At 36.3% G+C, this 26,284-nt stretch overlaps 1 protein-coding gene across 1 annotated transcript in view; it reads left to right on the top strand.

The window, feature by feature from the left end:
* The window catches only part of SLC25A21 (solute carrier family 25 (mitochondrial oxoadipate carrier), member 21), a 262,933-nt gene that overhangs the window by 136,721 nt on the left and 99,928 nt on the right, over window positions 1-26,284 (top strand). The window contains exon 2 of the mRNA XM_010583667.1: window positions 12,235-12,283. Coding sequence (XP_010581969.1) covers window positions 12,255-12,283 — 29 coding nt within the window. The 5' untranslated portion in view covers window positions 12,235-12,254. The remainder of the gene's footprint in view (window positions 1-12,234; window positions 12,284-26,284) is intronic.

Here is a 26,284-nt window from a genome sequence, read left to right as displayed (position 1 = left end):
TGGTGGGGGGGGGTGTGTGATTCAGTAAAATATTTACAAGGAGCCGCATTTGTGAAATAGCTAATTTTGACTCTGTAGAAGATGAAGGTTTTCTGTTGTGAAACTGGTTTTGGTACAGTTATACTTGATATTTTTGTCACTGTTTTTCCCAGTAAAGTGGAAAAATCCCATTAAATTTAATCTTTGATATTAAAGGTTAAGAGGAATGAAGAAAATGTAATTTGAGTCTAAATTACAGTAATTGAAATGGGGAAAAAACATTGTCTTCAACATGCTTTTACATAGTATTCATTGTTAAACAGTGAAAAGAGCGTCTTTTAAGAAAATTTTTCAGTAGCCATCTGGAATGGACTTACGACATTTGTACAACAGTAGTTTACCTATACTTTGGACTGTATTATAAATGTTTTCACTAGGCAGGGAACTAAAGATAATTTAGGTTTTCATAAAAATTTTATAAAGCTTTATCAGCCATGGAGTTGTTTCACAGCCAATGGAAAAATCAGGGATTGTTCAGTTTACATTGCTGCAATTAGTGGAGATGTTGGAAAAACACTGTTCCAGCTATCTTGGTGGGAACCACAACTTTTTCAGAAAAGTCATTCAAATACAGATTAGCAAAGGCAGTGCTAGAAAGCCACTTTGCAAAACTCAAATGGACACGATATGCTAAGGTACAGCAATTGTTCAAACCTACATCTCATTATAAGCTCATTCTGAAATTTTTGCTTTTATTTGTGGTCAGTTGTCTCGCTCTCCAGGCAATGGCCATCCAATACTGAGCTTTCCCCTGATGACAAATTAGCCATTATTTTTGCCAAGTTTCATGTATTTCCATTTATTACATGTGGGGTAACATCACTGATTTGAAAATTGGGTTCATAGTCAGAAGCAGTGTTTCACAGCATATACGCTTCATTTTGGGGTATATTTTGTATAAAATATTACTTACAGATTGTAAACAAAAGATGTAAGCAGGAATTACTCTTCTCTGATAGTTCTGAAATGTTTCTGCTCTGAAATTGAAATTTAGTAAGGAAAATGAGGGAGAGCTCACCCTAGGATAGCTGGTCACTTCGTGACTGGATGGTTGACCCCAGAGTAAAAGTCTTAACAGTAAGGTTTTTGCACTTCTGTTTTTTCATAGTATTGTTGAGTTCTTCAGCTGTTCCAAAGAAGGTTGCTCTAATGTCTCAAACCCTAGTCGTTCCATGTGTTGTACGTATATTTTTGCCGAAATTTTTATGTCTTTTTATTTAACTATTTAGTATATTTTTACCTAGAAGAATGATTTATGTTCATTGATTCAGAAGAAAAATAAGGTTTTACTCTGCATTATATAAATGCTTTGTAATTGTAATCTTTTAAGAACATTTCCATTCCTGCTGTTAGGTTTGTCTTTGGGCAAGCTTTTCTTTGACCTTTTTAATAATTTCTGTACAGAGTTCTAGTTTGAAATTTTTGGGGCGCAGGGGTGTCCCAGTCAAAGATGACATATTTTCAGTGTAACTTGGAGTAATGCATAGAAAATTACCATTATCTGTATTACACATTCAGCATTACTATGCCCATTTCTATTTGCTTTCTTCTTCTGAGCTGGAACTGGTAGTGTCATTTCATTATTCCTACATCTAGATACTTCAATATGTGTTTATATTGATGGTGCAAAAGATGGAAAAAAAATCCCTATCTCGTTAATAACTCTTCAGTTATTCTTAACTTTAGGAAGTATGTGACAAAAGTAAGCATGTTGAATTGATTTTTAAATCCCCTTAATTTTATTTTGTTTATACATGTTTCTCCCTTAGTTATGTATGGAAGCAGATTTGACTCCTGTTTTAAATCAATAAGGCTAGCCTTCAACGGTACAGTTTGGGTCAAATACTCTCTACGATACTAGAAAAGAACTTTGTGAAGAGTAAAGTTGAGGTGTAACAATAATCCCTCAATGTTCATAGTTTGGGAGAAAGTTACTTCTGCTGCATACTGCTCATAGTATGGACTTTTCTTGAAGAATAAAGTTTGGCTTCTAGCCACACCTGCTTGCTAGCTACTGTACGTATAATGAGGCAGGCTACTTGACTGTTTATGTACCTCACCACGACTGTCTTTCAGGGTGTGCTGACTTGTTTGGAGGTGTGATTAATTAAAACTTTCTTAGGGAAGACTGAAAGGTTGACATTTTGGAAAAGAATACAGAGGTTGCAAATTGCTATTCCATGCACAGAAAAAGATCAAGAGGTAGTTTAGACTACAGAATCAGTTCTTGAAACCTTTCAACTTTGTAAATGTATCTTTTATATAGTTTTTTCTGTTGTTAGCTAATCCTTTGTGAAAGGACCTAACCCAAAATCCAGAGAATTTGAAGAGGTGCTCTCCATCCTCAGTGGCTTTATATAATGCCCTGTGTCATCAAGTACCAATAACTTGACTCATTTAGCATACACTCTAGCTGCTATGTAAAATGGCTTTTTTTATTCTATAAGGGCCTTAGTTTGACGATAGAAGCATTTATTGCAGCCCTGAATGTGGGGCTGTAACCCCACAAGAACCACTTATTGATCCTGCAGCAATGACAGAACTTTCTCCTTAGTCAAAATGCTACTGGAAATTGGTGGGCATTCTGTGCTAAGCCAAGAGGTCTCTGAGTAATGGGATCTATATAAAAAAGGGTACTAAGGAGGGCAGGTATGTGACTTTCTTTACAAAGAGTGCCACAGCTCCTTGAAGGGCAGCATAAAGAAGTGCTTTGCTGGGCTAGCCAAAGAGGTGCTTGCTTGCCTTTCAGTTTTCTTTAGGATTCCTTATTGTGTGATATTTACTTTTTGCAAAGTTGAGTAGTGCAAAAAGGACCATAAGTAACTAAATCTAAGTTCAGGAACCATCCCATTTTGACTCTCGAAATACTGAGAAGATAAATCCAAAATAATGTTGCCTCAGGTAGTATTTCCATAGTGAGACCAAAGATTTTTTCGAAGTCCTGTATTTAATATTTTACATTTGCATTTTGTTGTAACTCTTGTAACAGTACAGTCCTTAAGGACAGGTCAGAAGGCTTATAGACTGTTGAATGTGTGACAAAGAGGCCATAAAGAATCTGGTCAGATGTAGCTAATTAAAGGTAAATGAAGGACAGCTGCTTTTTATGTTTCCAGCACATCTTTGATCTGCTCTACCCCTCAGACCTCTGTGGACAAGGTAGTTAAATAAAAACTAGGAGGCCTATTTTAAAGACATTAAAGCCCTCCAGGGCAATCGAGTGACAGTCCAAGCAGCCATAAGCTGTTTGCTTTATTCATTAGAGAACTTTAAATGTGTCAAGAAATAGAATAATGTCCATGCTCTTAGATCAGCATTAGCAATGAAGATTACAACAGCTCTGGGACATATGAATGGGCAAACTTCTTATGAAAACAAGTTTATTGAGAAGCATTTTACTATAACGGCAAAGAAAATATAGGTTACACATTTTCATTGCAGGAATATTGATTCAATATGCATTGAAATATCTAAAGCTGCAGTGACACAAACGTCGTGTAACCCAGTGCTGACCTCAGTGGTCCCTTCAATCATGTTTTAAAAAACTTCCTTTTCAGACACACATGATGGAAAGAATATGTCATATGTGAGTGACATAATAGCACGTAATACTTGCTGAAAAATTTATGGAGAATTTACACAATATATAGCCTTTCACTTGTGTCTAGAGACTCAGATACTTAAGTTTGTAAATTGCAAGCGTTTATTTTATAAGTCAAAGCTTTAACATCAATACAACATCAGTAAAGGATGTAGAAAGACTAAATAAAGAAAAAAAAAATCAGTTAGCTGTATAAACAACTCTTTATTGCTAGTCATTTTGGAAAAAGTGACATTGCCCAGAAATATTTGAGAGTCCAACTCAGTATATTTTTTTGAGAATTGTTGGATATCTTAATTTTTGTATTATTATTTTGTAAATAGGAATTGAAATAGAAATTAAGGAGAAGCCAATTCCTGTAACATTCTAAATGGTAAATTCTGGAGATACATACCATACTGCCTCAATAATATTTAAGAACTTAGAGAAAAGATTTGCTTTTTTTTGTGTTGTGTGCTGTGTTTTGCTCCATGACCTTTTGTGTTAGTACCTAAATGTTGCATTGTTTCACTGCATAATCAAACTCTCCATGCTATTCAGCCCCACTGGAACAGCTTTCGTATTTTAAAATCCAGTAAAGGTGTGAAAAGTCTGGAATTTTAAAATAGTCATCTCAACTGCCTTTTTGACTATGCCATAAATGCAAATTTCATAGGTCTTACCATACAAAGAAAATTTCTACATGGCATTTTACTTCAAAAAGACTCTATGTAAGTAGTGCAGTTGGAATTGCTTGCCTATGAAAGTGCCATATGCTGTTGGAGCCTGGAATAACCTTTCTTCCAGAGATATGTCGATGTAGTAGAAGATCTGTGACTAGCTACTGATTTTTCCTGGGTGATTTAACATTTCCTCCTGATCTTACTCTAGATGTATTTAACTATACATAATTTAAAACTGGCTTGATCCTCCAAATTGTCATAGATTGGTCTAATAGCAGATATATAAGTATTTCTGCTGTCAAGTCATAGACATGAGATTAATCAAGTTGGTAGGTCTGTGAACCAAGGACTTAATTTTTTCATTTTAAAATAAGCAGCAAATAAAAAATTCAAATTAAACTGGAAGATGGCCTTTGTTTTACTCAGCAAGCAATACTCAGAGAACATAAATGAGCATTGAGCATTTTAATTGAAGCACATTAAAAGATTCAGTGAGCTGTATTTGAGGCAAAAGTATAAAGATGCGGTTATTGCTGGCAGCATGAGCATAATATACTGTTTTGGCTGATTGTGCCAAAAACATTGTGAAAAGCAAACAATGAGTAAATTTGTGCTAAATTTAGAGTAGTTTGCATACATACTTTAAACATTAAAGCTAGATATTTTTTACCCAGAGGCAAGAAATACATTGGTAAATTGTTACAGAATTCTGCTCAATATAAAATAGGTACATATTGTGGATTGAGGACCCATAGTTTTGACTAGAATACTTACACCTGTTCCACTCACATTGAATCTACATGTGTCAGCTCAGCTGTGTGTTAGGCTGGAAAAAAAAAGCCCATACTATGGTAGAGCTACTGTGAAAGGGAAATACAATAGCTCGACAGGACCATTTATCTTCAATTTAAAGATCCAAGAAAAATAAGTCAAAAAGGGAACTAAAATATAAGTATAATCTTAGGTTTTTTAACAACCTTTATTTTTTCATTTTTTTAACAAAGTACCTGGGATGTCAAGACAAACATTAAGACCTTCACTATGCATTCCTTATTGGCAAATGCTGCATAGCAAATGTTGGTTTATTACTACAGTATCCTCTCAGTACTTGTATATGCATGTATTATCACAAAGTGGAATTTGCTCTTCCAAAGGCTATAAAGGTTTATGCATGTGTGCCCAGGTGTAATCACAACTTAGGTTTGAGTATCATGGATTCATGGCATGACTCTTTAAGAAGATCCATTCCATTTTCTGTCTTTATTCACTTAACTGCTGTAACCCAATTTTCAAGCTCAGCAAAAATAATAGAATGTAATTACTTTTATATTTGCAAGAGAACTGAACAGTTTACCATCTGGTGATAATAATGGTTTCTTTAGCTGGGCAGGGAGCAGTGAAATCATGCAGATACTAGTTAAGCATTGTCAGCACCAAAGATGAGCAGTTTGAACTGTCTGATGTGAGTATTGAGTATAAGCACATTTCTAGCTAGGTCCATGGATTGGGACTTGGGAAACTGAAGGGGATTTACAGCTCAGCACCAGCCGGTCTAGATGACATGCTGCCTGAAACACTCATTTCGAGCTCCTGTCTTCCCCACATCTAGGATGTGATTCTCCAGCACTTGTGTAACCTTTACTTGAAACCTTGAAGATTAAAATGCTAGTTTGCTAGACAATCAAGGAGCCATTATGAATTCAACACAGGCTGAATTGCTTTCATGGAGAGAGCTCCAAGAACACTGACCACTTTCAGCACAAATGCTCCAGGCCAAACATCAGAAATTTCCATCTGCTGCTGAAGTACTGGGGTTTTTTGAGAGCCAGATAATCACTGTTCCCAACCCTGCTATTCCTCGCTTTCCAGATAGCAGTGCTACACTGACAGGTTGCATCCATTAAGGAACACTGTTACCTAACAAGATGTTGATCATGACCCAGCTCCTTCTGTAGGCATGCAAAAGCCTTCTTCTAAAATGCGTTAGGTAACGATGGTAAACCAAGAGCTCCTCCTGGGATTAACTGTGATCAACTAACACATTTTTAAACACAGACAACCTTGTCCACACCAAGGGAAAAATCATATTCAACATCTTGTTTAATTAACATGTTTTCTAGTATATTTTCTTCGTGTAGACAAGGTCTCTAAGGAAGAATGACTCATGAATGCAGCATTGCCATTATGGAGTACTTTTTGGAGTAACTTTCCATTTCTCCACATTTTCTAAGGAAAGCATTGACTTGGCTTATTACCTAAAAGCTTAATTAATGTTTGTGAGGAGCTCCAGGGTACCATTAGTTAATCCCATACCACATCGCTAAATAGAATCCTGGGCAAGAGTTAAAATAAGTGTCACTTTCCTGAGTGAAGGCTAACATGTAGATCTTTTCCAGCATAGTCCGTGCATACTGCCGTATAGTTTTCCTTGGAGCCTACTTGACGCATACTACAATTGAGACGATCACAATACATGACTGCCTCCCTGGGAAAGGAGTGGGCCTTTGCTGCCACACATACCACAGGGAACCTAACATTTTGTGGACTTTTCTGAGGGAGATGTACCCTTACAGAACAGGTAAAGGCTTTATGTGTCTGTGAAGGTGGAGTGGGACAGCAGGCTGATAGAAATTAGCCTGTGTAATTGACTACAGGGATACATTTTTCCAGGCCTTGATTATTCTTCAGATAATGGTGTTAAAATCAAGAAGAGGTTCCATGCTTCATCTTGTCAAAGAAAGTGTTTTAGCCAACAGACAAGCAGATTTAAGAGGAATTTGTCATTGTTTTTATTAGGATACAAAGATCAACACATGATTCTTTCTGTTGGACATATATTCTCAGAAGGAAATGCATAGTAGGCATAAAATATTTATGATCATTTCTTACATTGTAACTATATCTATGTAAAAGCCAAAATAAATACCAACTCTTCCAGCTATACAATATGCAGTGCCTGATGTGTTTATTGCCACATTTTCTATGAGCAGTCTCCTTTCTGTTGTGTTTCTCCAGTGACTGTGTTATTCCAGGGAAATGAGTAACACAAGGGGAGGAGGGTGCATAATGACTTCTACGCTGTAGGGGGTTGTCTGAATTAGCACATGGATCATGCTCTACATCTCTTGAATCTGTGTTGGAATCTGTGTTCAGGGTGTATTATGCAGAAAACATGTAGAGGGTGAGCTACTCAGGTTTCTTTGAAAGACAAATCAGTATGTATCACAGGCACGTCATACTTTTCAGTTCATAGCTTTGAGTGTCGAAGAAGAGCTGAAGACAAGAATTTGTCTCCTATGGAGGACCAAAGCCATAACAATTCTATTTTTATTTGTGCTATTTAGCAAGTACGGTTAGCTAGATTTCATTCTTTCTCTCCCTATTCAGTGAATAGACAAAGTATGGAAACACCTGGGGAGATGAGGAGAACTATAATCCTGTGCTGCTGAAATCTCAGTTTCACTTTTTGCTAGATGGATAATTAGAGTCATTTTAAACAGTCATAGTATTCTCAGGCCACGTTGTATGATTATTGATATAAGATTTGCGTGTGTGATGGAATAGAGGAACAAAGAGCAAAGGAGCTCAAAACACCCATGAGTCACCAAAATGTTTGCATTGAAGAGATATATATGAAGATTGCCAGTTTGAAATTTTAAGTACGAATCTTGTGGAGGGAAATGTAATGTAATCCATAATGGGAAACGATCTAAAAACAGAAGAGTTGGAAAAGGGAAAATGCCGTACTGAGGAGGGTTGGTTTGGGGGTCAGTATTTTCTGTCATTTTATTCCCTCTTTGGGCTCAGTTACTGAGCAGAATGTTTTACATAATAGAATTCTGGACTCCCTTCTCAGTTGTTGATATGCCACTTGTGTACACTCAGAGGATGTCAATGATGACAGCTGGTTATTTCTTCAACACACAGATTTTGATTATGGCTTGTTTTATGGTTAGTATCCAGTTTTCACAAGGAATGTTTTCCCACCCAGAAGACAATAAATGTTGGACTGGCCTAGTAATTGTTCTTTCCTATATTTCCTTTGGGCTGTTGTTCAGCTAGTTGGATCTGAGTTGTTTTAAACATAATTAGGCGATCATAAATCACTCTGGGTTAGTTCGCATGTGACATCACCAAGGAGACCCAATGGGACAATTAGAATATGTTTTTGGATAATCTATCTGTAGCTATGTTAACTACTTTATCATGAAAATAAAGTTTGTAAACAGTAGTCTTTACAGTGTGACAAGTTAAAATATATTGCACTCTGATATAGCTGTTCAGCAAATTAGATTTTCATAGTGCTAATTGAATTTGTCACAAAGCTGATGAACATTAGCTAAAGAAAGAGCAATATATTTTATTTTATTGAGCACATCTCAGAGTGCTTGTAATTTAGTAGGGCCACCGCACTTTCTGGGCAGGCTATCAAGTAGGATGTTGTAATGATTTGCATGACTACTATAGTAGATGGAAAAATGTAGCTTGTGTTTGTAGCTGTTCCATTAGTGTCTTGCACAGTGTGCGCTCCTTTGGTGCTCTTCAGAGAGCTGTGTCATAATCCCAGCATCTTTGGAAGAGTTTTGTCTAGTGAAATCAAGTAACTATACACTGTTTAAAACCTAGTCCGTAATTAAATGATGAGACAAAGGAAAGACTGAGAAAGGCAGATAACCAATAGAATCCTGAAGTTATCAAAACAGAGCTCTTGCCAAGGACCTTGGAATTCATCTGATTCAGTTGCTGGAAAAATGCCTGAATTAAAAATTATCCTATGAGGACCAAGAAAATAGAGTCAAATTCTGGCACCGTACAGTTTTCTCCCAAAATGGACATTAATGCTGCAAAAACAGAATAGGGTGAATAACCCCTGGCCCCATGTTTGGCCCCCTACTGTAGGCTCTATCTGCCAAAACAAGATGGAACAGAAGATCAAAAACGGTGTGGGGGGAGAGAGGGGAGGAGAAGTTGGAAAAGGAGGGTGGTTGGAAAGGAAAAAACTCATAGGCTATGCCCCCTGCCAGCACTGAAACACTCAACTGCAGCTCCGCTTGCAAAGCACCTGTTGGCAGCTGTTGGAGTAGTTTATAGGTTTTGGGACAGAATCAGGATAAAAAACTTATAGTCTGTGTTCCCTTATGTGACATGTGATTTGGCCTTATTTTAGTAAAATAGAAGTCATTCCTGGGCAATAATTACAGCAATAAATATACCTGTTCAGAAATAATGACTTTTGCTTTCTAGAAAAAATATAACATTAAATAGCATTATTTTTAATGACTCTCCTTACTACTAATATTAATATTCTTTGGCTGATACCACCTATATTGTCTTCCTTTTATCCAGAACTGAAAAACAACACAATGTTGCATGGAGTGGAAAGAAAATACGACAAAACAATGGTCATAAATATTAACTTGATACTGTCATTCAAACACAGTGGCAGGAAGCTAGGTGTAGGGTGTTATCTGGCCAGTTCTATGTTTTGCAAGCTTTATACATTAGAGTGGAATGATAGAAAAGCAGGAAAATAGTATATGTTAAATTAGAACTCTCAGCAAGTATTTTATGTCAAGAATTCAGTTTAAACATTTTAACATCTTCACAAACTTTCATGTAAACTCCCATTCAAATACATTTAGTTGAGAATTTTAGCATTACAGTTTATGCCCTCCTTCTATTACGAACTCCAAAAGTTACTTGTGTTTGTGTACCAAAACTTTTGCAGTCCTATGTTGTTATATAAATAGATTATTCTTCCTTGAGAGGAATATGTAACAGTTATCAATAATAATATGTATTTGATATGTAAAGTATATGAAACAGAAAATAAATGGTTATTTTTATAGGTATTTACTATAGGCTGAGTGAAAAACTATTGCTTTTATTGGCTAACTCTCCTTTGACTGTAATGAGAATCTTCCCTCTGCTAATGCTTTAGTTCAGTGTAAAAGGCTTACTTTAGGTAAGTACCTGTATTACTCAGAAAGTTTGGATAAAGTTGAAATAGAAAGTAGATAATGTTTTGGAATTTAATCCTTTCTTATATAAACTTTAAAAACCCCACAGTTTTCCTGTTCTACTTGAACTACTAAACTTATTAGTTCTAAAATAATTTAAATTTGAAACTTTAAGCCTTCCTTAGATTTATATTCAGTAATGAAAAAAAGAACTCAAGTTTCTGACACTGCAGTGCACACTACCCAGGCAGAGCCTGGTTCCTGCATGAAGCCCACCAAGAGTCTTTCTCCATCAAGTCTGCCAAAGAAGAGGTCCAAAACGCAAATTCCATTAGTTCAATGGTTTGTGTGTGGAACATTTCAAAATGAGATTTTCACTTTGTGTTAATTTCTTTGCCTTGCTTAGAAAGAGAAAGTAGTTGAGTAGCCTAGCATGTAATAAATTGTCTTAGGTATTAGAGTCTGTTAGCTTTAGTGACACCTGAGCTCAGCCATATTCTGTGCCATTAAAATAAGAGGACAGGATGGGGACCTTAAGACAGCGATATCTGAAAAAGGAGAGCATCTAGTGGAACACAAGCATGCGCTTAATTTCAGTGGGTCTGTAAGGTATACATAAAGAAAGGGATTGCAGATATTTTAACTTGAATAAGAATGCTTTCCTGCATCAAGATTTTTAGAAGTTTAGCTGTGAATCACCAAATGACACGTTCTGTATTACCGAGGGTTTGTAATTATTTTTGCTATAATAGTAAATAGATAAAATAGATGCATTCAAACATTATAGTAAGTATAGTCTTCACAAACTGTTTTTGCGTGTTGTAGCATTAAATTTATTACTCTGGATAAAAAGAAACCATGCTTAAGAGTCTGAATAAACCAGGGCACAGAAGATTCAAAACCAGGATAATTTAGTATCTTGGACACACAGATACATATTTTCTTGGCATTTCAAAACCCTTTAAGATTTGTGTAGTTCTTTTTATTATCTCTGCACATTGACAGGTCTCAAAAATACACTTTTACTGTGATCCTGATGAATAATATCTTCTTATTGTATGTTTGCTCTTTGGAATGAGAGTGATATACCAAATGGACAGAGCAATAAGCAAGCCTAGAAAATTTAAGCAAATAAGGAGAAGTTCTGAAAGTTCTCCCCGGACGATGTATGCCTGGGAGCATGGGCAAAATGTAGGTGGTAAACTTCTGGACTTCTCATGAGGTGTCAGGTGGGTGGGAAAATAGTAACAGAACCAGCTTCAAAGCCAGTGGTGGCAGGTGCGTTCGGGATCTTCCAGATCTCTTCTTTCTCAGCATTCCCCCCCTCCTATTCACACTCTTCATTCTTGGATGTGGAAAGTCCCCAGGATGTGAATTTAAGTGCTCATGATGAGTAGTGGAGCAGGAAGGGGGAAAGCCAGGACTACACAGCATCAGTGCAGAGCAGGACAGGATGAAGAATCAGTAAAGCTGCAGCTCAGATAGCCAGCTCCGGAATTAGCTGTCATCCTAACATCAAGGTCGTCTGAGCCCCCAGCACCGTCTTGCATAACAGCAGCGTCCTTAGGGATTAGTCTTGCATGACAAAGAAGCCGGTGCCAACCTGAACTCCCTTCCTTCACTACTTTCAGCAAGGCTTAATGTTTTCATTTATGATGCCAGTCAAATGTTCCCACTGTACTTAAGTCAGAAAACTGAGCAAAAACTATGATTAAATTGATCACATAGCTTAAGTTCTCACCTTCCCCACTATAACAAACAACTAGTACCGTTTACTGTCTAAAATCCCTGATGGTTCCAGTATACTACAGAACACTATGTTAATACACGAGGTATATAAGTACTGTATCATCAATGATATGTTTAGGCTTTTACTTTACTTTGCAAACTGCAAAAACTATTGGAGTCAATGAAAAGTAAACTAATGTTTGTACCAATGTTTATTAGGCCTTTTTTTATTATTATTTTATAGGTCTTGTAGAAATTTGCCTGATGCATCCCCTTGATATAGTGAAAACAAGGTAAGATCCTGCTTGAACAGGTTTTGTTGACACTGGAAGATATCCAAATTAGGAGCTGTCAAAAAATAAAATGCTAGAACTTCTCCAAGTAAGATAACTTGTGCCTTTAATGGCATTTATATTTACTTACCTGTATCTGCAGCGTTTGACAGATGGAATTTGAATAGCATGACACATTTCTAATTAGAGGTCATCTAAAGGTGTTAAATCTGTTTATGACATGTATTTTTAATGTTGTAACGTGAAGAGGGCTATAGTTAAATTCACTTACTATATGTATCATCTGCAGTAATGCTTTTGTATGTAATTGGGAAATACCATATTGCTTCGAAAATAATTTTCACAGATTTTTGAGACCTGATAAAAATAATAAAATAAGGTATTCCGTATTTTGTCTGTAAGCTAAGTAACTTCATGCTTTTATCTTTTTTTTATCTTTTTATCTGTCCCTATTTTCTTTTCTGAATATTTGTGCTTATGTGAGTATAAATGATTAAGTGACCTAGAAAATTTGGTCAGATCAGGTTTTTTTAATGTTGATTATTGAGATGGAAAAAGTATAGTTATGTTTCTAGTTTCTTGAATCTTTTTGCTTTTCTATGCTTTTTAGTTTTCCTATCAATTCATAAGTGAGTGTTACCATACGTGAAAAGCAAACCAGAATGCAGAAGCATACAATAAGGAGGAGAAAACTTTTCATGCTGTGTGTGTTACACACAATGCCAATAATTAACCATCTACTGCTCCTGGAGCTCTATCTAATTCTCGGTCATATAGGCAGGAAAGCTTCACTAGGGGATGAATCAGCCCCAAACAAATGATGAGGACAGCTGTGGTCTCTGGAATATGCTTGAAGCAGTCAATTATGACTTGAGATTCTAGTTCCAGTTAGCCAACATGTGAGCTTGTTACGGATGTATTTTCAGCTTCTGTTTAAATCACGTTCTGGGGTTTGCCTAAGACCTTGAGATACACTTTTCTGCAGCTTGTATTTTGGAGAAGGAGGCCATCTCTCTGTGGTCATTGCCCAACATCAGAGGACGCTAATGCAGGCTCCATCCACGTTAACTGCTGCGGTGCTGTAGGTACTCCTTGGGGCTTGGAGTTTGTCAGGTAATTCTTCTGTATGCCTTCACAATATGGAATATGATGATTCATATAGAGACAATACACCTGGTAGTTTCAAGGGTCCTCTCTGCCCCTCCAAGAGACCTTATTATTAAAACAAGCTTTACATAAAAAGATTGAAATTAAAGACTCAGAAACAATAAGGTACAAGCAAAACAAGTACAAGACCAAATTTAAAAGAAAAAAATCTGTCTTGCTCTGCTGTCATGTGGTCCTCATGGGATGTGCTTTAGTGACTTCATTTTGGCAGGCTGTGCTATAACTCACCTATAGCTCTCAAGCTTTTGGTTTTACCTCTTCCTGTTTTCCTCTTTGTACTAAACCAGGAGTCTTGTTCTTCTGTAGTATAAATGCAGCATCAGTGATTTACTTCTCATGTCTTGGGTGCCTTTGAGGTTGTCATCCTACACATCCTCATACCCCCAGTCTTGATTGAAGGAACTTAATATATATCCATAGAATCATTCATGATTTAGGACATGCTACATATCGTATATCATAAAAAGCATTAATTGCACATCTGTTCTGATAAACTGGCAATCAACAGATGTACTTTCAGCTTTCTGATAGAAACCATGCATACACTGGACTCTCAGAATACGAGGACGGATTTCCCTGTTTCTATTCCAGATTTTACTGGTTTTATCATACTTTTAGTAGTGAAAAATGCTAATCAGATCTGAGGTCCAGAAATGGAAAGTATTAAAGAGTGTATGGGTATGTGTGTGAAGCTGCATCAATAGTAAAAAAAAATAATAATAATAAAAATTGGGAACCCTTTAAATGTGAAATCTGAGTCCATAAACAGGGGAATTAAAGAAGAAAGCAGGAAAAAATGAAAGAACAGTAAGTGTGCAGGAGAAATCAGATTATGGATTATGATGAAACCAAGGGGCTGAATCAAGTAAAAAAGCCATTAAGCAAACTTCTTTTGAAGAAACTTCAAGTGAAGTTGAGTTAACTCAACTCTTCCATTGAGTTAGCTGCAACTCTTTGCAGAATTGGGCAGCCCCCAAGTGACAGTTTTTCAGTGTTTTGTTGATGCAGATGTATTCAGAGATATTACACAGATTTTGCAGTAACTTTTCCGCTGATCTTAGCAGATGTTAGTATTTGAAAATACTTACATTTTGAAAGCCAATGACAAAATCAAGAATAGAATATCCTTTGATCTCATCCATCATTCCATTCTATGTTCGTAACATCATGCCATTTCCCTTCATTTGGTAGTGGTCCAAATTTACTATAGCAGATTAATTCTTTGATGGCCTTGGAGAAGTTCAAGTGAAACATTGTTTTAAATTCTGAACTTTGGATTTAGAATGTTTTCTAATTCATTTTCATTTACTTTATTCCTTTGTCACAGTGCCTCTAAGTACTGCAGTGCACTTACTCTTTTCCAGCATGATATTGATAATCTGTCATTTCCTAATCACTTCCAGCTATTACAGTTATGGTGGTTTGTTTGGGGGTTTTTTTCCTTATCATTAGGTGAAAGGATGTATAGAAGAAGCATTTGTTGCTTAATTTTTATGTTGTTTTAAGTTTCCTGCATTTTTTCTATAAAGTGTTTGTTTGGTGGAAAAAGTCCCATGGCCTTTCCAAATTAGTGGAATCTTATTGATCTAAGTGAGCATTCTGAAGGAGTTTAGGGAAGATGCCAAAGGCTCACATCTAGTGGACTGGTGGCTTAGCATCTTTACTTTGTTGATTTTTTTGTGTGTATGTGTATGTTTTTAATAAAAAATTGGAGAAAAGAAAGTTCCTGTCAGACATTATTTTGAAACCCTCGAAAATTGTTTGGCTCTTTTGTGACAACATTTTGCAATATCTTTTCTGTGTTTAGTAATTTTCTATTATTCTACAATAACAATGCTAGACTTGTTTATCTCCTCACATCAAGGAACAATATATATATAAAAATACATGTGTATAAACTATAGACAAGACAAATGCTTAATGGAGTGGGTTTTGCTAAATGTACATTTGAAAATAATTTTACTTTGTTATCTATTAGAACACCAAAGATCATTAAGAAATTCATGTGAGCGAGCTAGCTAGATGAAGATAACTATGGTCCATTGTTTTAGCTCTATGAATCCCACTTATTCTTTCAAATAAAGCTCTTTTTTCAGTTACAATATATATTGGTATAGTTTCTGATGAGAGACTTTAAAAAATTGTGCTAAACTTTTAATGTCTCAGTATAACAGAGACTCTATTAGCTGTTTTATTTATCAGTTACTCTTATGATGAATTTAGCCATCTGTAGATTAAATAAAGTACTGAATCTCTGTTCTTGCCATCCTAAATACAAGTTTTACAGAATTTGGTCAGGGTTTATCTGTGTGGCTATGTATGAGCCAGGAGAGCGGTAGCAAGTAAGAGTTTTCTGGTACGGATACAGTTAAGACACAGAAGGTCTACTTTTTAATTAAGAAACCTAGATGATCTTTCTTTGCTGGAAAGTGAGGAGAAAATTGTCTTAGTCTGGGTAAAGAATTGTTTTTGCTTATTTTGGACCCTTTTTTGGGTCTTAAGTGTAGTGCAGGTTGTAATGTCATTTTCATCCATCAAACTTACCAAAGGATGACAAAAGGGTATGCTAGATTGTGATACGTAGGACAAGACATTGTCATATATTTTACTTTAAAATTAAAACCAGTAAAGTGCTTTTTCAGCTAGAGCGTATCCTTTGTGTCCTAGTGGCATATGTTTTGGCTTAAGGAAATGTACAAAATTCAGAACTTAATAACGTTTTATTGTTATAAGCAACAGTTCACAGGTGTAGTTGGTGAGTGAAAGGGAGAGAATTACAGGGAGTTGCCTGAAGTCAAGGGAAAGCTAATGTTGTTTGAGGGATCAGTCAAGTAAGCCTGACTGATAACTGGAGGATGTTAGTGCGGTCTGTATGATGGCTCCAGGTTATGTTCTGCTGTAGTCCTATAGCCTTGAACAGCTTGAATTTTCAGAAAAAACAAACAAACAAAAAAATGGTTCATTTTTTAAAATTTCTTTACTACTGAGTTGCTGGCATAAAACTGACATTTTCAGGAGCTTGATAACTTCTGAACTACATGTGCTAACATGAGTTTCCTTGCTATTACATTTTAGTACCTAAAAAAATGCATGCAACCAAGACTGATATTGCAAAATTAGAACTATGACTAGAAATAAGATTTTGGCTAATATTTCATCAGGTTTATAAGTTGATTACCTTTACATGTGCTTTCTCTTTTTCATTGATTATCACCAATATTTATACAGCTGAATTTTAGTGACTCCACTGTTCTTGAAAACAAATTTCAAAGTTGTCTGTGCAAGTATTCGCAAACTATGAAACATATATTGAAGTATAAATAGTCATTTTGGATGTGACTTGGTATTGTGTAGTTAGGAAATGGAAACCATACTTTGTAACTTTTTGTAACAGTTGTCTACATGACAGAATTTAATAGAAAACACATATGAAGAAATGTATGATTAAGTGTTTTCAAATAAGAGAGAAAAAATAAGACATCACCAAAAACTTTGAAATACATAACACATCTGAACAGATTTGTGTCTGAAAGTCCAGTGAACGGGAAAAATGTTATGTGAATTAGATGAATCATTTATCTCTTTCATTTTGGCAGTAATTTGACATCACTATACGTTTTGAGACAAATATTTCAAAGAAAGATGGGTTGTTTCATGTCAGACTAATACAAAATTGTGCTCCAAAACTGTGTTGACTTCGGTGGAGATAGATTAGTTCACCCCACTTGAGGATTAAGGTTTTTTTACTTCCAGATAATGTATTCAAAGAGTGGTAAATGTTATCATAAGCCAACTACCATCTAAAGGACTTGGAGAAAGTCTAGTTTATTATTTTATCAGGAGAATCATCAGGGTAACTTGTGTCCTAACAAATTAAACATATATTCAACAGGCAGTGTTTTAATATTTTTCTGGTTAATTCAAATAATAACAGTTCCAGATTATTTTAATTTTTTTTGCCCTTTAAACAATCTCTTCTATTTTCAGGCTTAATTTTGTCTTCATAACACAGCCTTACATTGGGATGAGTGTGCAATTTGGAAAGCAATGCCTAAGAGAGACCCAGGAGGCATTCTTTCAAAAGCATTTACTTCAACTTATCAGAAGAATAAGTTAATAGGTATAGCTTGTTTTCCTGATCAACCTATTGGATCTCTGTCATTTTTTTTCCTAAAGCTGTTTCTCACCTTTGGTAGACCTTGGGGAAGATGCAGTCCATGTTGCTTCTACTTCAACACCTTTTTACACAGTTCAGCGTTAGATCAGAATCTTCATGTTAACTGACTTTACATCTTATGTCTGATCCAGAATATCGGCATTAAAAAAATGAGGCCAATAATTCACCTTAGAAATTTGGAGAAAGTTTTCATCTAGTCATGATGGAGATTTTAGGGTTTGCCACTCTTTCTGTAAAATCTAGACCAACATCATGGATCTAAAGCCCCAAATTTAGAAAATAATTTGGGATCGAAGTCCAGATTTGGACTCTGCATTACAGACCCATTTCTAGTTAGCAACTGTTGTGCTGATTTGTGTGCATGTTTATCCATTTCATTCCTTTGTTCCAATTCTGTCATTTTGGTCTTATTAAAAAAGTTCAGCTTACTACATGTGTTTCCGATCTCATTCCATCTGTTGTTTTGCAAGAGCTACTTCCTTTATATCATTAATTCCTCTTTGATTTCTGGTCTTTTTTGTTTGAGTGAGCAGTAGTGGAGCCTGTTTCTGAAAAACATTGATTTAAGGAAGAGTTCATTGTCTTTATACAATGTTACTATTTCCAAATGATCATAGCTCACTTGGTTCGCATCAGGCCATGTTAAGTTCATGGTACTTGATGCAAACTGCTCTAGTTAGATTCATAACAGTTTTAAGCAGAAAATAGTCTTCCTGTCCTGGGAAAATTTATCAGTATACGAAACAATTCTGTATTGGAATGAACAGTTGAACTCTCAGAAGACTGGTAGAAAAACAATGGGTGTTGGCCAATGAAACTCTTCATTTAATTAATTTTGAATTTTGGAAATTTTTACTTCCATTTCTTTTTTTCTTTTTGACTACTTTTAAGTAATTTTGAACTAGGAAAACAGAAGTTTTGGTTTGAAAATGTAGAGAACAGCATTCATTGTCATCTAAAAGAAGTGTATAAAAATGTATTGAAACTGATCATTTCCTGAGAAGTGTTTTTTTCATTTTGAGGGAAAAAAAAAACCTAGTAAAAATAATCCCTGACCAACTCAGCTTAATGTCCTTATTTCAACCAAATGTCAAGGCTTTTCTCTGGGATTAGTTTTACTTGATTTATCAGTGGCCTTTGGCATAATTGTTCATAGGGTTTGTGTGCATATTGTAACTTGTACTCTGGTTTTGGCATTTGAATTTTAGCATTGAAATATTTTGAATATTTCGTTACAGATCCAAGTTTTGTATAATAAGAACTTATCTCAAGTTTACAATAATTTGGATGTGGATGTGATCCAGGGCTCTGTAATTTGCCCTTTGTTTTCCTTCTACATACAATCTGTTAAGAATTAATAAGGGCACATGGGCTAATAATTCCTGCTAGATATACTACTCCAATTGAAATCCTTCCCTGAATTAAAGAACAATATTGATGTGCACTGTTAAACAGATGCTCTAATTTGCAGTGCTGGTCAAAGTGATTTCTGTTCCTATGTGCTTTTTTTTTTTAATTCATAGGCATACCATATGTAGATTTTATAAAGAGTGTCAAGATCCTTTGGGATAAAAGGAACTGTATAAATGCAGCTTCATCATCTCCTCATGTGATACTGTGTTATTTGTGATCAAACAGCAGAACTGCTTAATAATATCCCTATTTCAAATCAGTGTAGATTTTTGTAAAAACTGTAACATATATTGTTTCTTGATTTTAGAATATTCCTATCCCTTCTTTGATAGAAACTGAATTTATGCATCATCAAATCAGACTGCCAGAGATGTCTCTTCTCAAGCTTTTCCTTAATTTTGGTTAAGCATTCTGCTATTTACTCTGTTCTTTAATGAATAGTAAGTTCTTTTTTAAACAATTGAAATACCATAAAATAATAATTTCCATTAGAAAGCATGGCACGGTGATACCATGCTTTGAGTTACATGTTATCTGTGCCGTTTCACTGGCCATACCAAAACTACCCTCAGTTTCTTGAGTCACTCGTGAGCTGTAACAACCTGAAATTTCTAACACCCACCAAATAAGCCAGGTCTACCTTCAGCACGCTCGATATAGAACAATAATCTCTATTCCCCTTTTAAAGAATCCTTTCCTTGTTTCTGAGGTTGTTAGGTGAATGAAATGAAATAAATGAAAACTCCAGATGCCTATTTAGCTATCTACATACTGCAGGGGTGCAGCTGTCCAGTCCCTGACACTAGAAGGAAGAGGAATGCCTCTGTGTGCAGGAAGCACGTGTTGAGACCATCATAGGAGAACTGAGGAAAGAGGCAGTAGTAGAGGGGATGAGCTCTTCAGGAGAAAAAGTAAGTAGACAGTCTCCTATAGAGAGCAAAAGAGAAAGAATGTCTGAGGAAGAACCAGGACTGACAAGAGGGAATGTGTGAGGGTTTTCTTGCATATTTTCTTCTCAATCCAGTGGATGCAGAAGGTGTGTTTTGGGTTTCTGGAAGGAAGCTGGATCTAAGCTGACATGGAGTGGCCTTAGTCCCTTCAAAATTTAGTATATAATTTTGTTTGAGATTTTTGTTTTGGTATGTCTTTCCATATGCCCTTTTTACATACTCCAAGCACAGCTCTGTCTAGTGGAACCCTTACGGATGATTCCTTGTGCAGCTGATCTAAGGAATAAATGGAAATCATGCTAAAAGACATATTGAACATTATCCATCCTACTAGTGACAATCCTTTATACTATGGACATTTGCAAAATTTAAACATGCATTTGTTCTCTTAACAATTCCATGCTTGTTATTTTGCTTTTCTTCCAATTTGGACAATGAGCTAAAATAGTTCATTTCAGGTCCCTTTAATTTACATTTTGCTTTCATTCTAATGCCATAACACAATATTCTTTCCGTGTTTGGATTTCTAGTACTTACAAAGTTCATGTAAACATTTCCTGGCAACTACATGGGCAGAACTTGTAATATGACAAGAGCCTGCAGGTTTCCCTTCTATAATCTGCATCTATATATTTACATGTTTTAAAAATAAATGTACACAGACATATTTGGTTGTACTGGTACAGCATCTTCCTTGGTAGAGAAAGTGAAGTTTCCTCGCGTTTAAGTTCTCTAGCACTGGAAAAACCTGCAGTTGATTAGGTGTGTCCTCATGATGCAGTTGCAAGAAGGTGGACTGCATTTTGTGATTTCATGGACTGCACATGGTGCACTGACAGTTTATATCCAAGAAAGCTCTGAATTTTTCTCCTTCCCTTTGTTTTTATCTTAGTGTTATGAAAATATTTTGTTTCATAATATGAGGCCACAAATAATGCTCCTCTAGACAGAATAGGCAAATGCGACAAAAGAGCTCCAAAACAGTAATTATGGGGAAGAGCGATGCCATGGGTTACAGATATGACAGAATAATTCTTTTTTCATTGCACTGTCTGATGGGGAAAGGAAGGAAATGGAGAGAACCTCGGACTAAATGCCCTCTAACATATGCTCATTGTACTGTTGGCTGCTTCTCTAGTTAGAACCTACCAAAGAAAAAAGAGACAGTATAGAAACACTGGGATTCTCTTTGTAATATCTCAAGATTTCTACAGGTAATCGGGGCGTTTACATGAGTCAGAAGCCATGACGAAATCTTCATGACAGAAATGAAATTCAGTTTGAAACATTTTGGATATGTGAGTCAGCTGACAGATCTGGAAAAAATATAGCCATATTTGTACAGAAAATACCCTGAAGTATTATGGTGTGTGTTATGGTTTGTATTAAACACAATAGATGTGTTTGATTATTTTATTTGTTTAGATTCCCACAGCCTCAGGATATGCCATTGTATTGCTGTCAAAAAAAAAAAAAAAGTATTACTATAACTCATGGTGATGTACATTTTTTAGTTATGTAAATTGCCTCAGAAAGAACTAATGTTAAGAGTCTTAGTGCTCGATGTAATGTGGACTATGCTGTACATCATTTATGAATCTGATTTATTTATTTTGGACATGGGACATCTATTCACCTATTCATCTGCTAGTTCATGGCATTGAGGAATAGTACCAGAACTGCTAGCATTTTGTCCAGGGCCATACTGGAGGCAGTTGAGACCAGTGCAGTAGAACCAGCACTTAAAATCACAGCCAGTTCCCAAATGAGGTGTTACAGCCTGCGTCCATCATGTCCTGCCTCCTGCCACTGCTGTACCAGCACTCAGAAATCCCCATCCCGGTGCTGAGTTCAGCAGCCTCTCCTCTCTCCCCTCCTCTCTCCCCTCCTCTCTTCTCCTCTCCTCTGTTAGCTGCTTGGCCCCAAACCACAGCTTTTGTCCAGCGTATTTTAAGTGTGCCAGGTAACAAGCTCCCTTTGATTCCCTTGGGAGGCTCCTGCATAGTCTACTGCTTCTCACAGCCAGGAAGTATTTTCTAATGTTCCAATATTTCCATTATGCAGTTTCATCCCTAACAACTACCTAGACCCCCCTTTACTGTACATTGTTCCCCTTTCCCTTTGTTTATTACCTTTAGATGCAGTAGATGCATGGCATGCCCCCATTTTCTTTTTCTCAAGCCTAAATTAGTGTGAGATAATCAAAGAAGCTCTTTAAATAATCTTTTCTCTGTATCAATCCTGTATTTAATATATAATGAGTCAAGTGAAACCATGAGGGATAGAGTGGAATGAGAGTAAGAGCGGAAAGCAGAAAGTGGAGGGCTAGGAGGTGAGAAAGTACATGGGATTCTATTTACAAGAAAAATACATGCTGAAAATAAGTATTTAAGATGGGAATTGGGGAGTGGAAATGAACAGATGTTAGCACAGTTACAAAAGTAGTCTGGAGACAAAGAAATGGGATAGTTTTAAAAATGTGTGCATTTTAAAGTAATATTTTAAATAAGGATTAAGCAGCTGGGAAAGGTTACATAGGCTACAAGTTGGAGACATCTACGGTGTACATAAGATTTTTTTAAAAACAATCTAACAAAGCAGCTGGGTGAGTTATTAACAGATGTTAATGATTTGTCAGTGGTATAAAACATTAAGATCACATTCAGGGGTAGACCGTGGTCATGCCTGATTTCTCCATGGACAAAAATTTTGCATTAGACCATTGTCATGCCTGATTTCTAACCATGGATGGAACATGCCTAAAATAAAACAAGCAAGGAACCACTTCGTTTTAAAAAAAAAAGGGGGGGGGGGGGGAAATATGTTTACTTTTATTAGTATTTGGTCATGTAGTAAAATTAGTGGGAGATAGTTTAAGTATGGAAAATCACTATTTAACGTCTTCATTTACAATAAACAGAAAAGACATTTTCTACCTCTTTACGCTGCTTTTTTTTCCTTACATGTGTTTGAGCTAGCCTTTAGAAGCTATGGATACAAGAGAATAAAGCTGTATATGTTGGAAGCACAATGTAACTGTAGCAATGCCAATAATTCTCTCAGAGAAGTTGGCCATTAATGCTGTATTTAAGTATGTCCCTAAAATAACTGCATTAGGCCAGTAAGTGCCAAGTAAATCTATAAATAAATAAAAAGAGAGATAATATCTTTATGAACTATGCTTTTTGTATGTTTTTACGAGCAGATGCATCAGTGTGTATTCTAGGTCTAGAGGGGGTTTTGAGAAACAAGAGTCTTCATGTTGAGTAGGATGCAAGTAAAATACCATCTCCAAAATAATCTTGGCACAACAGAGCTGTCTTTTGAATTTATTTCTCAAAAGAGTAAAAAAGAAAAAAAAAAAAAAACACTGAAAAAAAACCAACAACCAAAACCTAAGGAAAAAACCTAAGGAAATATTTGCAAGTTTTTAGCTGCTGCAATGTTGTAGTAAGCTGATGACTCCCTGGTGAGAAGGCAATGGGTTAGATTGTGCTTTTACAACCCAAGCTGAGCCAGGGGCAGAGCTCAACGGCACCAGCTGAAGAGCAGCACACAGAAGGGACTGTGCCTCAGAGGTGCTGTGGTTTTCCCTTGACCCAGCAATGGATTGTTGATCCATAGCAGTACTAACTTCTCATAACTACAAAGTACCGCCATTCCTTATACTTTTTTATCAATTTCCCTAAATCCGGAGCAGGGGCAAAATAGTACCTGAGGATCCCCTGCCTGCTGGCTGCCATATACATCTGCAGCAGAGTGGTTAGAAAGTGCTGCAAGTGCCTATATACATGATGTCGTTCACGGTCTGTAACAGAGAAAAGGGAGATATACTTTTGAGTGCTACATGTGATACTATCCATCCAGCATCTGCCCAGATGTAGCAACTTAGATCAAGATGGTTGCTCGTAGGAGGTACATTGGATACTTCTTTCTTTAGCACGTTAGTGAGCTGAATCAACGCAAGAATCAGACAAGTGTCAGAGACAGTACAAGGGAGGAAGGAGGACAAGAGAGATGGTAATTGGGTTGGGAAAAGTGCCTGTAGACAGCAGCAGGTCCTTAGATTATTCTGCTGTCTCATGATACTTTTCCCTGAGTGAGTCAGCTACAAACTGGAAGGATCAAATTAAATAGTTCTGAGATTGCTAAACTGGAATACAAATTAGGAGAGGAAAAGCAAAAAGGAAAACACTTTTTTGCCTTTTTCTGTATCTTAGAAAGAAGTGAAGGAAAGCATATTTCATTTGAAAATGTGGTTCCATAACATTTTAAACTCAATTCTTTTGTAATTGCATTTGTTCCCTTGACACTTACACTGCCATACAGCAGCAGTTCAGGGAGCTGGCACAGTGGAAAACTGATGAATTAATCATTTTCTGGTTGGGTTTCTTTTTGACCAGCTTGGTTTCCTGAATTGGTTCCTCACACAATTGTGTAACAGGCAATACCAGGGCAAAGAAGGGGGCAACCCAGACAGGTCATCAGTGGTGACCATCAAACTCTATGCTAAAGATATGCATGAAAGGCATGTGTGTATACACTGTCATTAGAGTGGAGTACGATGTTACATTTAATCTGCTGAAAGGGTGGTCTTACACTAAAAGAGTTCGTCCTGCTCCTGGTTCCTTGCCACCCAACTCCCTTCTCTAGTGTATGTAGTAAGATCCTACCATTTCCCCTACGTCAGATCTAGCAATTGCAAAACTTCAGGGAAAACTGGTTCAGCTTGATGATATATCAGAAAATTAAGCTATTAAAAAGTATTTGTCTTCTAGTGGCTGCATACTGTTAGATCATCTCTGTTGTAATGCAAAACCACATCCTAATTAAAGATGCATACATATTTATTTACTATGTCTCTAAGTTAAATATGAACTTTTATTTGTATGATTGCCGTTTTTTCTATCTCATCTGTTAGAACATACTTCATAGTGTTATATCTTCTCTTAGAATATGAAGTCCAGTAGTATGGGCAAAAAATGTTCCTCTGAAGGTGTAAGTTGAGTTCTACCACAGGGGGAATAAAAACAATGCAAGAATGTTAGGCAAGTAAAAGACTTTCCTAATTTAGCCATTGAAAGGTGACTTTTAAAATTAATAGCAATGCATCCTTTTCCTTTTCATATCTCTTTTTTTTCTTGCCAAATTGTTTTATTATCTGAACAATTTGACATATCTAAGAAGTGAAACAGCTTACAATTCCACTGTTATACAGACAATGCATTGTAACAGTATATGGCATACATCTCAGGAAATTCAGTTTCATGAGACAGGAAATGCCAATTTTGCAGTTCATTGTTGCTAGAAAAACAAGATGCTTATCTCCCTCATGTCAGCACCACTCCTCCTTACACAAGCTGTAGACCTTGTTGTAGTTTCCAGTGGGCCTATACAACATACCATCCTAGGAGAAGACTAATTGGTACAGTTTCTGATGAATTTGTGTATTGAATCAGCTTATTAGAAGGTTTCAGTGAGCATCAGAACTATCACAGAGAAAGGAGCAGGACCACACAGTGAAAAAGGAGTAGGAATAGCAGAGAAGGAATTGAGGGTGAAACCTCCCTGTTTTGTTTTAGGTGAACTCTTATATCAGTTCAACTGATTGTGGAACAGCTTAAGTCAGAGGCATCAAACCATTTAAATCATGGGTAAATTAATTCCTGTTCTTCAGAGTACTCATTCATTAGCTCTGCAATACTTAATTCATGTGTCCAAATACTTTGCCAAATTAGAATGAATAAAGGATTCCTGAAGTTGCCTGTTAATAAAATTGCACAATATTGCAAAAGTTGCTTGCTGTTATTACCATGACAAATGATTGCACATTACAAAAAGCTGTTGACTTTTCTGTGAAACATGTTATTACGGTTGAAATTTCATATTGCAGCTTCAGCAGATACAATAATTCATGGCTACTAAAAGGAGCCTCACACTCCCTCATGCCAGCCCTGCATTCAGCAGATCCAGCTCTCTAACTTGGCCAAAAAAAAAAAAAACCCAAACAAAAAAAAAAACCCAAAGGAAAAAAACAAAAACTGTCCAGCAGAGTAAGTGTAGTTGAAGAGGGAGGACTATGGAAGGAAGTAAACTGAGACCTCTCTCTCCAGGCAGTGGTGTGAGTTTTTCAGTCAGTTCTGCTGAGCAGCATGAGAAAAATGGAACATGTAGTGTTCTGCCCCAGCTAGGAAGTAAACCTGGCTATACAAATAAGTATGGGGCCATATAAAGACTTGTTCCCATAGTTAGATGCTCTCACATCGGAGAGAGCAAGGATGTACTTAACAAGGA

The sequence above is a fragment of the Haliaeetus leucocephalus genome, unplaced genomic scaffold (assembly GCF_000737465.1).
Source record: "Haliaeetus leucocephalus isolate CR32 unplaced genomic scaffold, Haliaeetus_leucocephalus-4.0 Scaffold932, whole genome shotgun sequence".
NCBI lineage: Eukaryota > Metazoa > Chordata > Aves > Accipitriformes > Accipitridae > Haliaeetus > Haliaeetus leucocephalus.
The sequence above is the reverse complement of the archived record's forward strand: the minus strand, read 5'-3'. Positions and strand labels throughout refer to the sequence as shown.